Here is a 12,435-nt window from a genome sequence, read left to right as displayed (position 1 = left end):
ACATGTCAGCTGCTGTTATTTACCAGTTATATGACTGTGGGTATAAAAATTCCAAAGAATATACAGATGAATTATAAAATTAAAATTCAACAAGGTTGTTAGAAAGTCAATATGCAAAACTTAACTGTATTTTTATATATTAGCAACAAACAAAATTAAATGTTAAATTGTTAGCATCTGCATATAAGTTTAACAGGAATTACTTACATTTGTTATAAATCTCACAAAAGATGGTAAAGATTCCCACAGAGAAAATTAAAACATTACTGAAATAAATAGAGGAATATGTCATTTTCATGGATTGAAAGTTTCATGACCGTAATAATTATAATTGTAAAGTTGTCATTTCTCTCCATGCTGATTCATAGGTTAAATGTATTCCAATTTGAAACTAAGTTGTTAAGTGGTACATGATAAGTTGATTTTAAATTTTGTGTGGAGGGAGTTCCTTGGTTGCCCAGTGGATTTAGGGTCTGGTGTTGTCACTGCTGTGGCATGGGTTTGATCCCTGGCCCAGCCTGGGAACTTCTGCCTGCTACGAGTGCAGCCAGAGGAAAAAAACTGTGGAAATACAGAAATCCAAGAGAAGCAAAGATATTCTTTAACAAGAAGAGTGAAAGGACTTGTTCTACTGGATATTGAGACTTAAGAAGTTATACTAATTAGGTCAGTATGGTTTTGTTACAAAATAGATACTGAAACCAATAGAATAGGCTCATGGACAGTATATTTATGACAGAGATGGTACTGAAAAAAAAGGAAGTGTGCTTTTTAGTAAATACTGCTGTAACAATACATATGGGAAAAAAAAAATTGGGTCCCTACCTCATTCTGTCTAAAGTTCAACACCAGGTGGTTCATAAGTTTAAATGTGAAAGCAGAACATTAAAGGGTTTAGAGGATAAAGAATTTTGAGGAAATTTTATTGTACTGAAGCAATAACCACAGAGGGAAATATTTTAAAATTTGATGTAGAGAACTTTTTTTGATTAAAAGAGTTTGAGAGAATAAAAAAAGCAAATCAGAGTATTTAAAAAAATTACACTTTTAACAACAAGAGATTTGTGTCCAAAATATATAATGCATTACCTCAAATCAATAAGAGAAAACAAATAGCCTAATAGACAAATAGGGACAAAACTAAAACAGCTACATCACAAAAAGATTTCTCTTGGCCAATAAACACATGAAAAGGGGAAATGTAGTTTGAAAGCATAATAAAATAATCCCATTTCCCACTAACAGTTTAGAAAAAGTTTAAAATCTAACAATACCAAATGTTTGGGAGAGTAGAGACAAAGGGAATTTTCAGACACTGCTAGGTGAAATTTAGCATAGCTGTTTTGGAAAAACAGTCAAGAATGATCCTTTTATGAGGTCATGTGTCCCTCCCCTGCTTAAGATTTTCCAGTGGCTTTTCAGCATAGATGAAATCCATTGCAGGACTCACAAAGATCTGGCCCCTTTAGCCCTTACTCGCTCTGCTGGAGCCACCCTGGTGTCCTTACTGTTCAGACATTGCAGACATTGTCTTGAGTCAAAGTTCTGTCCCTGCTTGATGTGTCTCCCACCCTCCCCATAGCTGTAAGAGTTGGGTCTTAAAAAAGAAAAGAGACAGTGAAAAAGACCTGGGAGAAGTGCCTTCATATTAGTTTTAGCTGCTTTTAATTGATTTGTGTTTGTTGTCATAGGATATAAATAGCTATTAAAGTTTTTCATTAAACCCATAAATAAGCATAAATTAGTCTCTTTCATTAAACTTGTAGATTTGTATTTTTTTTTCTAATTGGTGTGGATAATTTACAAGAGAACCCTTATGAATAGATGGCAGAAAATATAGAAATTACTAGATACAATTGAAATAGTATATTAAAAAATAAATGTAAATAAAATACAGGCATTTCCATTTTGAGCAGATATGTTCCTATCTGAGAGTTTTCTTTTGTTGTCTGTCTCCAAGTGGGAGCTGGCGAGGTGGCCAACTTTGCTGCGTATGCCTTTGCACCAGCCACCCTAGTGACTCCACTGGGAGCACTCAGTGTCCTGGTAAGGTAAGGACCCGACTTCCTGTTTCACACATAGAAACAGCAGTTAGTATTTCAGTTGGTGAAGCAGTGAGGACCATCTAATTGCACGTGTTCAGCATAATTGACACTTAAGCAACCTCAAGAACTTTTTTTAATGCTGTTCAGTAATTTGCTTTTGAAAAGTTATCCTCTGCATAGTCAACCTGTTGAGTTTGGGAGAAGCTTTTATTGATGGTTTGTCTTGCTTGTGTTCAGAGCCAGCACTAGTTCTACTTTAATGTCAATTTTTTAAAATTCCAAGTTGCTCTTGTTACAGTATTTATCATTTGACGTGTACTTTGGTAGGTAGCAGTTGTGAATGAATAGATGTCTATGTCTTCTGCAGAAAATCATTAATTGGGGCAAGGTTGAAGACTGGCCTGGGGTACTTGTTTGGAAGGAGCAGTCCAAGATCTGTCCTATTTCTGTTATCTTAATCATTAGCCCAAACAGCTAATCCCATATTGAAGTCTGGATTTTTGGCTGCTGTTCTTAAAGTTGGTTGATTGATACTTTAATCCTTTTTAAAAAATAGCATTTATATAAATTAATATTATATGCAAATTATATACTTTTCAAGATACTACATATTGCTCACATAAAGATATAAGAAGCTATGTATTATCTATATACAAAGATATAGTATGTGTCTTTATCCTTAATTTTTTAAGACTTCAGGAAAACCAGCTATAAAGTATTAAAAATAGATAATTTGATTAATAGGCAAATAACATAGAATTAAATGAACATGTACAAAGGGAGTTCCCATCATGGCACAGTGGAAACAAATCCAACTAGGAACCATGAGGTTGGTGGGTTTGATCCCTGGCCTCGCTTAGTGGGAAGGATCTGGCATTGCCGTGAGCTGTGGTGTAGATCGCAGATACGGCTCGGATCCTGTGTTGCTGTGGCTGTGGTGTAGGCCGGCAGCTGTAGCTCCAGTTGGACCCCTAGCCTGGGAATCTCCATATGTCATGGGTGCAGCCCTGAAAAGCAACAACCACAACAACAAATAACAAAAATGTATAAAGGATGCATCAACCAATAGGGATAAGGTAAACTTGAACAAATAGATAGCATTGTTTTCTTAATTAGAGTATATATTTGGATCATAGCTCTTTCTGTTTATTGTAAATTTCACATTGATGTCCTGCAGTAGAAAGATGGTAACTATCCTGTTTTCATGTATGACCACCCACAGTTGGTTCCCCAGAAACTTTCATTTTATGATTGAGTGTGCATTTTCTTTCCCTTGGCTGAAAGCCAGAATCTTCATAGGCTCACAGTGTTTTAGTGTGAATTCAGTAATTTAAATTCTGAGTTGTGTTGATGTTTCAAAATGAGGAAAGTAGAAGATTATTGTAATGTTGTCTACCTTTTCCCCCATTTTAGTGCCATTCTTTCTTCATACTTTCTAAATGAAAGACTTAATCTTCATGGGAAAATTGGATGTTTGCTAAGTATACTGGGATCTACAGTTATGGTTATTCATGCTCCAAAAGAAGAGGAGATTGAGACTTTAAATGAAATGTCTCACAAGCTAGGGGATCCAGGTAAGAAAGAAGAAAAGCTTTCTTAGTCTTAACTGTGTTTTTACTTTTTAGTGTTTATAGTAATCAAAATTTTATGTGCCTATAAGGAGGCCAGTTGTTCAGCAGGGCTTATTAGGAAAATGACAGTCTTTTTCTTCCCCCACCAGCTCCCTCAGCCCTTGTTTCTTTTGTTCTTTAGCTCATCGTCTAAATAACATGCCTATATTGCTACTACTTCCTTGCCTTTATATCTGTTACCAGTTGTATCTATTGAGTTTTGTTTAAGTGGTTCATTTTACATTATCATCACTAATAACTTCTATTCTCAGCTTAGACATATAAAACTTTATGATCACTTTCCCTTTCTTGTTTGACTTCTGATTTTCCTAAACTAATAATGATCATTGGCTTAGTTTTCTATGAATTTATCAGTGTATCCTGAAACTCTTCTCCTGCGTTTTAATTCTCTCCGTGATTTCTAACACATTCAGTGTTCTTGCAGTGTCATCTCTTAAGGAAATCTCTCTCCCAGAGCCTTTTTTGGCCTCAGTTTAGACTGCTATCTTGAGGCCACCAGTACAGTTGACATCCTGAGGGATCCCTTTCTCTTTTTTCTTCTTTCCTAAATCCTGGGCTTGCTCCTTCATTTTGGTGGAGCCATTCTTGTAGGAGACAAGAAAGAAGAGAGGAGCCTTTTTGAGACTTGCATATGTAATCTACCATGACTTCGTTATCTTGTCACGTCCATGTTGCTGCTAAGAAATCAAACACAGTCGATTCTTTATCTTTTATATGAGATTCATCTTTTTTTTTTTTTGTCTTTTTGCCATTTCTTGGGCCGCTCCCGAGGCATATGGAGGTTCCCAGGCTAGGGGTCAAATCAGAGCTGTAGCTGCCAGCCTACGCCAGAGCCACAGCAGCGCAGGATCCGAGCCACATCTGCAACCTACACCACAGCTCACGGCAACGCCAGATCATTAACCCACTGAGCGAGGGCAGGGACCGAACCCGCAGCCTCATGGTTCCTAGTCAGATTCGTTAACCACTGCGCCATGACGGGAACTCCGAGATTCATCTTTTAAACATGTAGGGATGTCCTCTTTGCCCTCATTGTCTGATGTTTTCCAGCAGTGTGCCTAGATGTGGGTCGGTTTTTATCCATTGCACTTAGATACTTGATATATCTTTAATTTGAAAATTCATGCCTTACTCCAAGGAATTGAATTACTCCTTTGATGTTCTTTTGTCTCTTTTCTCTTAGTGAGATTCTTCTTTTCCTTCTTGTTGATTGGACCTCCTGAACCAGACCATCCATTTTCTTGCCTTTTTTTTCTCCTATTTTTAACATTTTGCCTTTTTACTTTGTCTTCTGGAAGATTACCTTGGTTTTATCTTCCAGCCCTTTTGAGTTTTTAATTCTGCCATTGTTTTCTCAGAGCTTGCTCTAGTTCCTTTTTTTTTTTTCAAGTGGCAAAAAACCCACAAACCACAGAACATAAAGTTCATTCGGCCTCCCACCAGTTTCCAGATTACAGTACAGTGTCACCAGCCACATGCATGGTGTTGTGCAGCAGATCTCTAGAGTTAAGTATTTTAAAGTCATTATCAGGATTATTTGTGGACCTGTTTCTGTGATCTATTTTTGTTTGTTCGCATTCATTTAGTTTTGTCTTTGGACAGTTTCAATTGAATGGGCCATAGTATATTAAAGAGTATAAAGGCTCCAGGTGATGTTTTCTTCCTTCAGAGACAACACAGTTTCTTCAGGCAGGCAGGTAATAGTCCAGTAGATCCCCTTCAACCTGAAGTGTTGTTTCAGGCTTTGCTGGGCCAAGTTTCTTCCCATGCTGCCTTTATTCTTGGTCATATCCCTTCAGGCTCCCAGGTGATAGGCTAGGAAGTTTACCTGGACTCTCCAGCTTGGCGAGCTGTGACCGCCAGTGCCAGTCATGGCACCCCAAGACTGTGGGCCTCTCTGCTCAGCCCTTTGGCCCCCTCACCAGGCTCCCCAGACCTAGGCACATGCAGCTTCACCCAGAAACCACACAGATATTTGCACTCCCCTTTTATTTCCATTTTTACCTAATCTCCTGACACTTCCACAAGCCCCAGATTACCACTCTCCTGGCGTTTGTGCCTGTCCTCACTCTTGCTCTAGATTTTGCAGTTGCCCTGAGAGAACAAGCAGAGGTGAGTGTTGGTGGTACCTCAAGGTGCTTCCCTTCTCTCCAGGTTTTGGCCTCTCGAGTTCTGCCTGCTTTGATTCCTCTCGTATTTCATCACATCTCTCCAGGGATATTAATGGTAGTTTTTATTGACTTGGGGGGACAGCAGTTTCTCTGTTTTGAAGTTTCCCTCTCTTAATGATCCTTGACTGCCTTTTGAGTTAGGCCAGTCAGATTCCCTTCAAAGTCTCCTGTCTGGCTGCTGGCATCCTAGGTGTGGAGTGGGGAAGAGCAGGTTACTTCCATAGATGTATGCTTTACTCCAGCCCCCTGTCTCAGTGGGGCACCTACACACCCAGCCTGTCTATTGTCCTCTAGTTCACTCTGCAGGCTGACCAGTCACTCAGATACTCAGGACAGGGCTGGGATCTGGGGTCTCATTGCTTCTTGAACTGACTTTTACAGGCCTCCTATTAGTCTTCCCTACGCCCCACTTCTAGAGGTAGCTTATACCTTTAGAACATTCTTTGTTGTAAACTGAGTCACTTTTTATTTATAAGTGCTGATGTAGAATTCAGCTTCCTTTGATCTGCTATTATCAATTATTAGTTATTTTCTGCTTTCTGACTTTCATATTGTTGCTATCATCTCCTTACCTATTCTTGTTTTTGTGTTTGCTTCTTTAAAAATCTTACTTTTAGCCAAATTTGAGGCAGGAAATGATTAAATGACTGCTATGTCCGTTTCCTCATCTTAAAATGCAGGTGACAGTGTCCCTGTTACAGGGTAATTGTGAGGATTTAATGAACTAATCAGTGCCAATTGCTGAGAAAAGTGCCTGGCCCACGGAGCTACACAATCACTAGCTTTTTTTTTTTTTTTTTTTTTTTTTTTTGTCTTTTTGCTATCTCTTGGGGCCGCTCCTGCGGCTTATGGAGGTTTCCAGACTAGGGGTAGAATCAGAGCTGTAGCCACCGGCCTACACCAGAGCCACAGCAACGCGGGATCCGAGCCGCATCTGCGATCTACACCACAGCTCACGGCAACGCCGGATCGTTAACCCACTGAGCAAGGGCAGGGACTGAACCCGCAACTTCATGGTTCCTAGTCGGATTCGTTAACCACTGCGCCACGACGGGAACTCCACAATCGCTAGCTATTATGCTGGGTTCTCCATACCCAGCCTGAACCCGGACAGTTATTTTCAGGTTCTCATATTGATTTGTTGTTGCCCCAAAATAATTTACTCCTTTTAGATAAATGTTCTCCAGCATCTATGAATTGTTGAGCATTCAAGGTCATCTCATATTTCTCTCCACTAGGTGGTTAAGGTCATCTCATGATTTCTCTCCACTAGGTGGTTTGTTTTTAAATTTACTTAGATTTAACTCCACTAGTTTTTTGTTTGGGGTTTGTTTTTGTTTGTTTGTTTTTTGCCACCCCAAGGCATATGGAATTCCCTGACCAGGGAGCAGATCTGAGCCGCAGTTGTGGCTTAAGTCACAGCTGTGGCAACATTAGATCCTTAACCCATTTTGCCAGGCTGGGGGTCTGAACCTGTGTCCCAGTGCTCCCAAGATGCTGCCTGCACTTTTTTTCTTTTTTGGCTTTTTGTCTTTTTAGGGCCGCACCCGAGGCATATGGAGGTGGGTCTTTTTTTTTTTTTTTTTTTTTTTTTTGTCTTTTGGTCCTTTGTCTTTTTTGTTGTTGTTGCTATTTCTTGGGCCGCTCCCGCGGCATATGGAGGTTCCCAGGCTAGGGGTCCAATCGGAGCTGTAGCCACCGGCCTACGCCAGAGCCACGGCAACGCGGGATCCGAGCCGTGTCTGCAACCTACACCACAGCTCATGGCAACGCCGGATCGTTAACCCACTGAGCAAGGGCAGGGACCGAACCCGCCACCTCATGGTTCCTAGTCGGATTCGCCAACCACTGCGCCACGACGGGAACTCCATGGAGGTGGGTCTAATCAGAGCTGTTGCCGCTGGCCTACACCACAGCCACAGCAAGGTGGGATCCGAGCCTCGTGTGTGACCTACACCACAGCTCACGGCAATGCCAGATCCTTAACCCACTGAGCAAGGCCAGGGATCGAACCTGCCATCTCATGGTTTCTAGTCAGATTCGTTTCCTCTGTGCCACAGTGGGAACTCCCCACCTGCCCTATCGCACCACGAGAACTCCGTAACTGCACTGGTTTCTGATGTCTGTCATTGGAATTAGAGCACCCCAGTAGATGGGAAGGAGTGCATAGACTGTTAATCAGTCTGATTCCATTTCCTTTGATACATGTTTGACCCTTTAACAATGAGGGGGTTAGGGACACCCAAGAAAATCCACTTACAGTCTTTCTCCATATCTGAGGTTCCACCAACCCTAGATCATGTAGTACTGTAGTATGTATTTATTGGGGATGGGGGAAACCACGTATAATTTTTTCTTTTTTTTTTTTTCTTGTGGTGTATAGGAGTTCTCAGGCTAGGGGTTGAATTGGAGCTGCAGCTTCTGGCCACACCACAGCCACAGCAACGCCAGATTTGAACTCCAGCTTGTGGCAATGCTGGATCCTAAACCCGCCGAGCAAGGCCAGGAATCGAACCTGCATCCTCATGGATACTAGTCAGGTTCTTAATCCTCTGAGCCACAATGGCAACTCTTCTTACATTGATCAAGGGGAACATACAGTTACCATGAGGCTTAAGATGCTGTTTTTAAAATGTTAGTGGTGGATTTCCTATTGTGGCACAACAGAAACAAATCCAACTAGGAACCGTGAGGTTACAGGTTCGATCCTTGGCCTTGCTCGGTGGGTTAAGGATCTGGTGTTGCTGTGAGCTGTGGTGTAGGTCACAGACATGGCTTGGATCCTGCACTGCTGTGGCTGTGGTGTAGGCTGGCAGCTGTAACTGCGATTCGACCCCTAGTCTGGGAACCTCCATAAGCCATGGATGCGGTCCTAAAAAACAAAAACAAAACAAAACAAAACAAAAAAGTTGTGTAATAATTTGTGAATATGAAGCATAGTATAATCTTCCAATGTGTACATCTAACTAAATTTTTATGAGGTATTTTTGCTGGGCAGGGGCAAAAGAAAGCTAATTTTCATTTTAGGGCCACAATTTTTCTCCTTCCTATTAATATTTTCTTCTGGATTCTGTTTTCTTTTAGTACTTAAACACTTGACTAAATATGATTTTTCTCTGCCTCCCCCAGGTTTTGTGGTCTTTGCAACCCTTGTGGTCATTGTGTCCTTGATACTAATCTTTGTGGTAGGACCTCGCCATGGACAGACAAACATTCTTGTGTATATCACAATCTGCTCTGTAATTGGAGCATTTTCAGTGTCCTGTGTTAAGGGCCTGGGCATTGCTATTAAAGAGCTGTTTGCTGGAAAGCCCGTGCTACGACATCCCCTGGCCTGGATTCTGCTGCTGAGCCTTATAGTCTGTGTGAGCACACAGATCAATTACCTGAACAGGGCCCTGGACATATTCAACACTTCCATCGTGACTCCAATATATTATGTATTCTTTACGACATCAGTTTTAACTTGTTCAGCTATTCTTTTTAAGGAGTGGCAAGATATGCCTGTTGACGATGTCATTGGAACTCTGAGTGGCTTTTTTACAATCATTGTGGGAATATTCTTGTTGCATGCCTTTAAAGACGTCAGCTTTAGTCTCTCAAGTCTGCCTGTGTCTTTCCGGAAAGACGAGAAAGCGATGAATGGCAATCTCTCTAGTATGTATGAAGTTCTTAATAATAATGAAGAGAGCGTAACCTGTGGAATCGAACAACACACTGCTGAAAATGTCTCCCGAAGAAATGGAAATCTGACAGCTTTTCAATAAGAAAGATATAATTAAAAATTAACCTTTGTGTTATAAAGTGAATCTGAGTATGAGAATGTGTCTGAAAAAGCATTGTTCTCAAAAGTGTTCTCTAGAGACAATCTTTTTTAAGGTTTCACTAATTTGGACCAAGAAATTACTTTTCTTATATTTAAATGACACTAAAATGACCTCAGTATCAGGCAATTTCTATTACTATTGTATTACGGTAGAGAGATTTTAATTTTTCCTTCACCAAATTCTAAATGCATTAATTTTAATGACAGTTTTAAGACTATAAAAATGCTGTTTTTTTCCATTGGTGATGAAAGTCTGAACTATATGTCTAGAATCCTCACTCTATCAATCCCTGACCATTTTAAGGCTTTTTGATTTTAAAAAACAAAATTAACTCAATACATTATCCTGTAATTTACCTTACTTATAAAAATGACTCATTTGATGAATGGTTTTAATTTTGAAATGTTAAGAGATCCATAAGTTATTAAATGAAGGAAACTCATTTACAAAACAGGTAGGAAGTGACCCCATGGAAATATTTTTTAGTCTGTGACTTATGACCATGCACATTTGATGCCTTTCTAGATGGCACCTTTTTGTTAAACCAGCCCATCCTTTGTCCAGGTACAGCCTGGCTGGTTTTATTCTTCAGTTACTCTAATCCCTTATGCCTGGTAACTTGATTACCATTTTTACATCAGCTCTTGTACTTTTCAGTATGCCTTCATAATGAGTTAATATTGTCATTTAGCTCTTCTAACAACTCTGGGAAATAAAATCAGGAATTAGGGTAATTTCTTAAACTTAGCTCATGTTATAATAAAAAGACAAATTGAAACAAAGTTGTAAGTGTGAATGCTAAGAATGAACTTAGGATGTTTGTAAAATAGGGTTTCTTTGTACCACCTATTTTACTTTGCTTGTAAGAGTTCGGCTAGGGCATGATGTAGCATTTCAGTTTTCAGACCAGGGATTGAACTCCAAGGGCCTCATGGTAAAAGTGCCAAGTCCTAACCACTAGACCACCAGAGAACTCCCATATATTTTATTTTTTTGAAAAAATGCCCATGAGGGAGAAAATGTTTACAGAAAACTTTAAAACATATGTAAAAAAGGGTTTAGAATAGTATAATGAACTCCACCAGCTTCAAAACCTATCATTATCGATTAATTGGCCTTTAAAATACAAATAATTTCCACCTGAATAGGAAGAAACTAGGCTTATTTCTGTTCCCATTCTATTGGTCACACAGTTTGGCCCACTGTGTTAACTAGCCACCACAGAAGCCTCAGTGTCCACTGGCTTCATCAGAGTTCACAGTTCCCAAGTTCCATGAAATTCCATTTTCCCAACATTTTTTTATTGACACTCTAAGGAGCCTTTGTAGACATTTTTTTTCTAATTGCTTCTCCATGTGATTTTAACACCACAGATATACTCTATATTCGCTTATGTACTGTATCTGTGCTTTGTATACAATAGATCAGAACCAATTTTCACCCCCTTGGGTGTGACACTGCCCTCAATGAGAATGCGTAGGTTATAAATTTGTAATTGTTTAAAATCTTACAGCGCTTGATATTTTTTTTGGCTCATAATTAAGTCTTATAAAACGCAATAATTAAATTTACATTTACTCAATTTTTCATCATAGTCTCTACTTTTATGATAGGGTGAACACACAGATAACTTACCTCTTACTCTGCAGCAGAATGCTGGCCCCCAGGTTATTTCACATTACTAAAAGCAACATTTTTAGGTAACTTTTCTTGTAAAGGATATTTTTGTTGTGTGTAATTCAAGGTTAAACAGTACAATGGAATAGTTCACAAAATTTCTGGTGCCATGTATGATGTTTCTGGACTTCAGTGTTAATGTTTCTAAAGCCATATGGAAGTTACTATCATGATCTTGTCCCTTCTCACAAGGCTGTAGGTGACCTCAATTCCTGGCCTAGTCTGTGTGTTCAGGTAAGCAGTGTGCACAGAGTCACAGTAAATGAATGAACACAAACAGGTTTCATTAGTTTTATTTTTGTAACCTTTAAATCATACCTCACAAATTAGATTTCGTCACAACTGGATTTAGTAGAAGCCTCGAAAACATGTTCACTATTTTCTGAATCACTGACACACAAAGGGGAAGGGAACAAATGACTTAGAAAAGGTTTCCATAAAAAACCAGAAACATCCGTAACCAAATAGCTAGATAATTAATCATTAATTAATCCTAATTGGTAACAGATTTTATCACAATTAGCTGGTATTAAGTTTCTTAAATCCACAAATCTTTCCCTAATTGTTATAAAAGGTTAAATGGATGAACTCAGCAGCACTTGCTGAAATAGCTAGCTGTTGGAACATTCCATAGGAAAAAAAATGGAAAGTAATTTTGTAAGAACATGATGTCAGCAACCAGCCAATGTTCTCAGACTTTCCAATTACCAAAAGCATATACAATTTTAGTCTAGAAAAATAAGTCAATTTTATAAAATTAAGCTTTTAGTTTGAAAAGCATCCCCTTTAACAGGCACAGAGATACTGAAAAATAGTCCCTAGAAATCTCACTAAATAGTTTATGGAAAGAAAAACATGCCCTTACAGTTCTCAAATGCAGTCAGTACTAGAATTCTTCAACAGCAGGACATCCGCGTCCTCAGCTGCTGGCCAGGGATTGGTGAATAGGTGGCTGAAAGCAGCGAACGTGCTCCACAGGCGTGCTCTCTCCGTCGCCTGACTTCAAGTACTTGTCCAAGATAGTGATTATCTCATCATTGAGAATCTGGAACTTCCGAATTCTCTCCACCATCTTCTTCAAAGG

General features: G+C 39.4%; 2 protein-coding genes across 6 annotated transcripts in view; one reads left to right on the top strand and one right to left on the bottom strand.

Annotated features, from left to right (window-relative positions):
* The window catches only part of NIPA2 (non imprinted in Prader-Willi/Angelman syndrome 2), a 27,271-nt gene extending 15,643 nt beyond the window's left edge, over nucleotides 1-11,628 (top strand). For 2 of the 5 annotated variants that reach the window (XM_021075602.1, XM_021075604.1), the window contains 3 exons: nucleotides 1,961-2,051; nucleotides 3,459-3,619; nucleotides 8,977-11,628. In XM_021075602.1, the coding sequence (XP_020931261.1) occupies nucleotides 1,961-2,051; nucleotides 3,459-3,619; nucleotides 8,977-9,614 (890 nt within the window). In that variant the 3' untranslated portion in view covers nucleotides 9,615-11,628. The remainder of the gene's footprint in view (nucleotides 1-1,960; nucleotides 2,052-3,458; nucleotides 3,620-8,976) is intronic. The other 3 variants (XM_021075603.1, XM_021075601.1, XM_021075605.1) reach the window with 2 other exon arrangements.
* CYFIP1 (cytoplasmic FMR1 interacting protein 1) overlaps nucleotides 11,629-12,435 on the bottom strand; it is a 110,665-nt gene continuing 109,858 nt past the window's right edge. The window contains 1 exon segment of the mRNA XM_021075607.1: nucleotides 11,629-12,435. Coding sequence (XP_020931266.1) covers nucleotides 12,271-12,435 — 165 coding nt within the window. The 3' untranslated portion in view covers nucleotides 11,629-12,270.

This window comes from Sus scrofa, chromosome 15, assembly GCF_000003025.6.
Source record: "Sus scrofa isolate TJ Tabasco breed Duroc chromosome 15, Sscrofa11.1, whole genome shotgun sequence".
Lineage (NCBI taxonomy): Eukaryota > Metazoa > Chordata > Mammalia > Artiodactyla > Suidae > Sus > Sus scrofa.
Note: the sequence above shows the minus strand (reverse complement) of the source record. Positions and strands in the feature narration are given on the sequence as shown.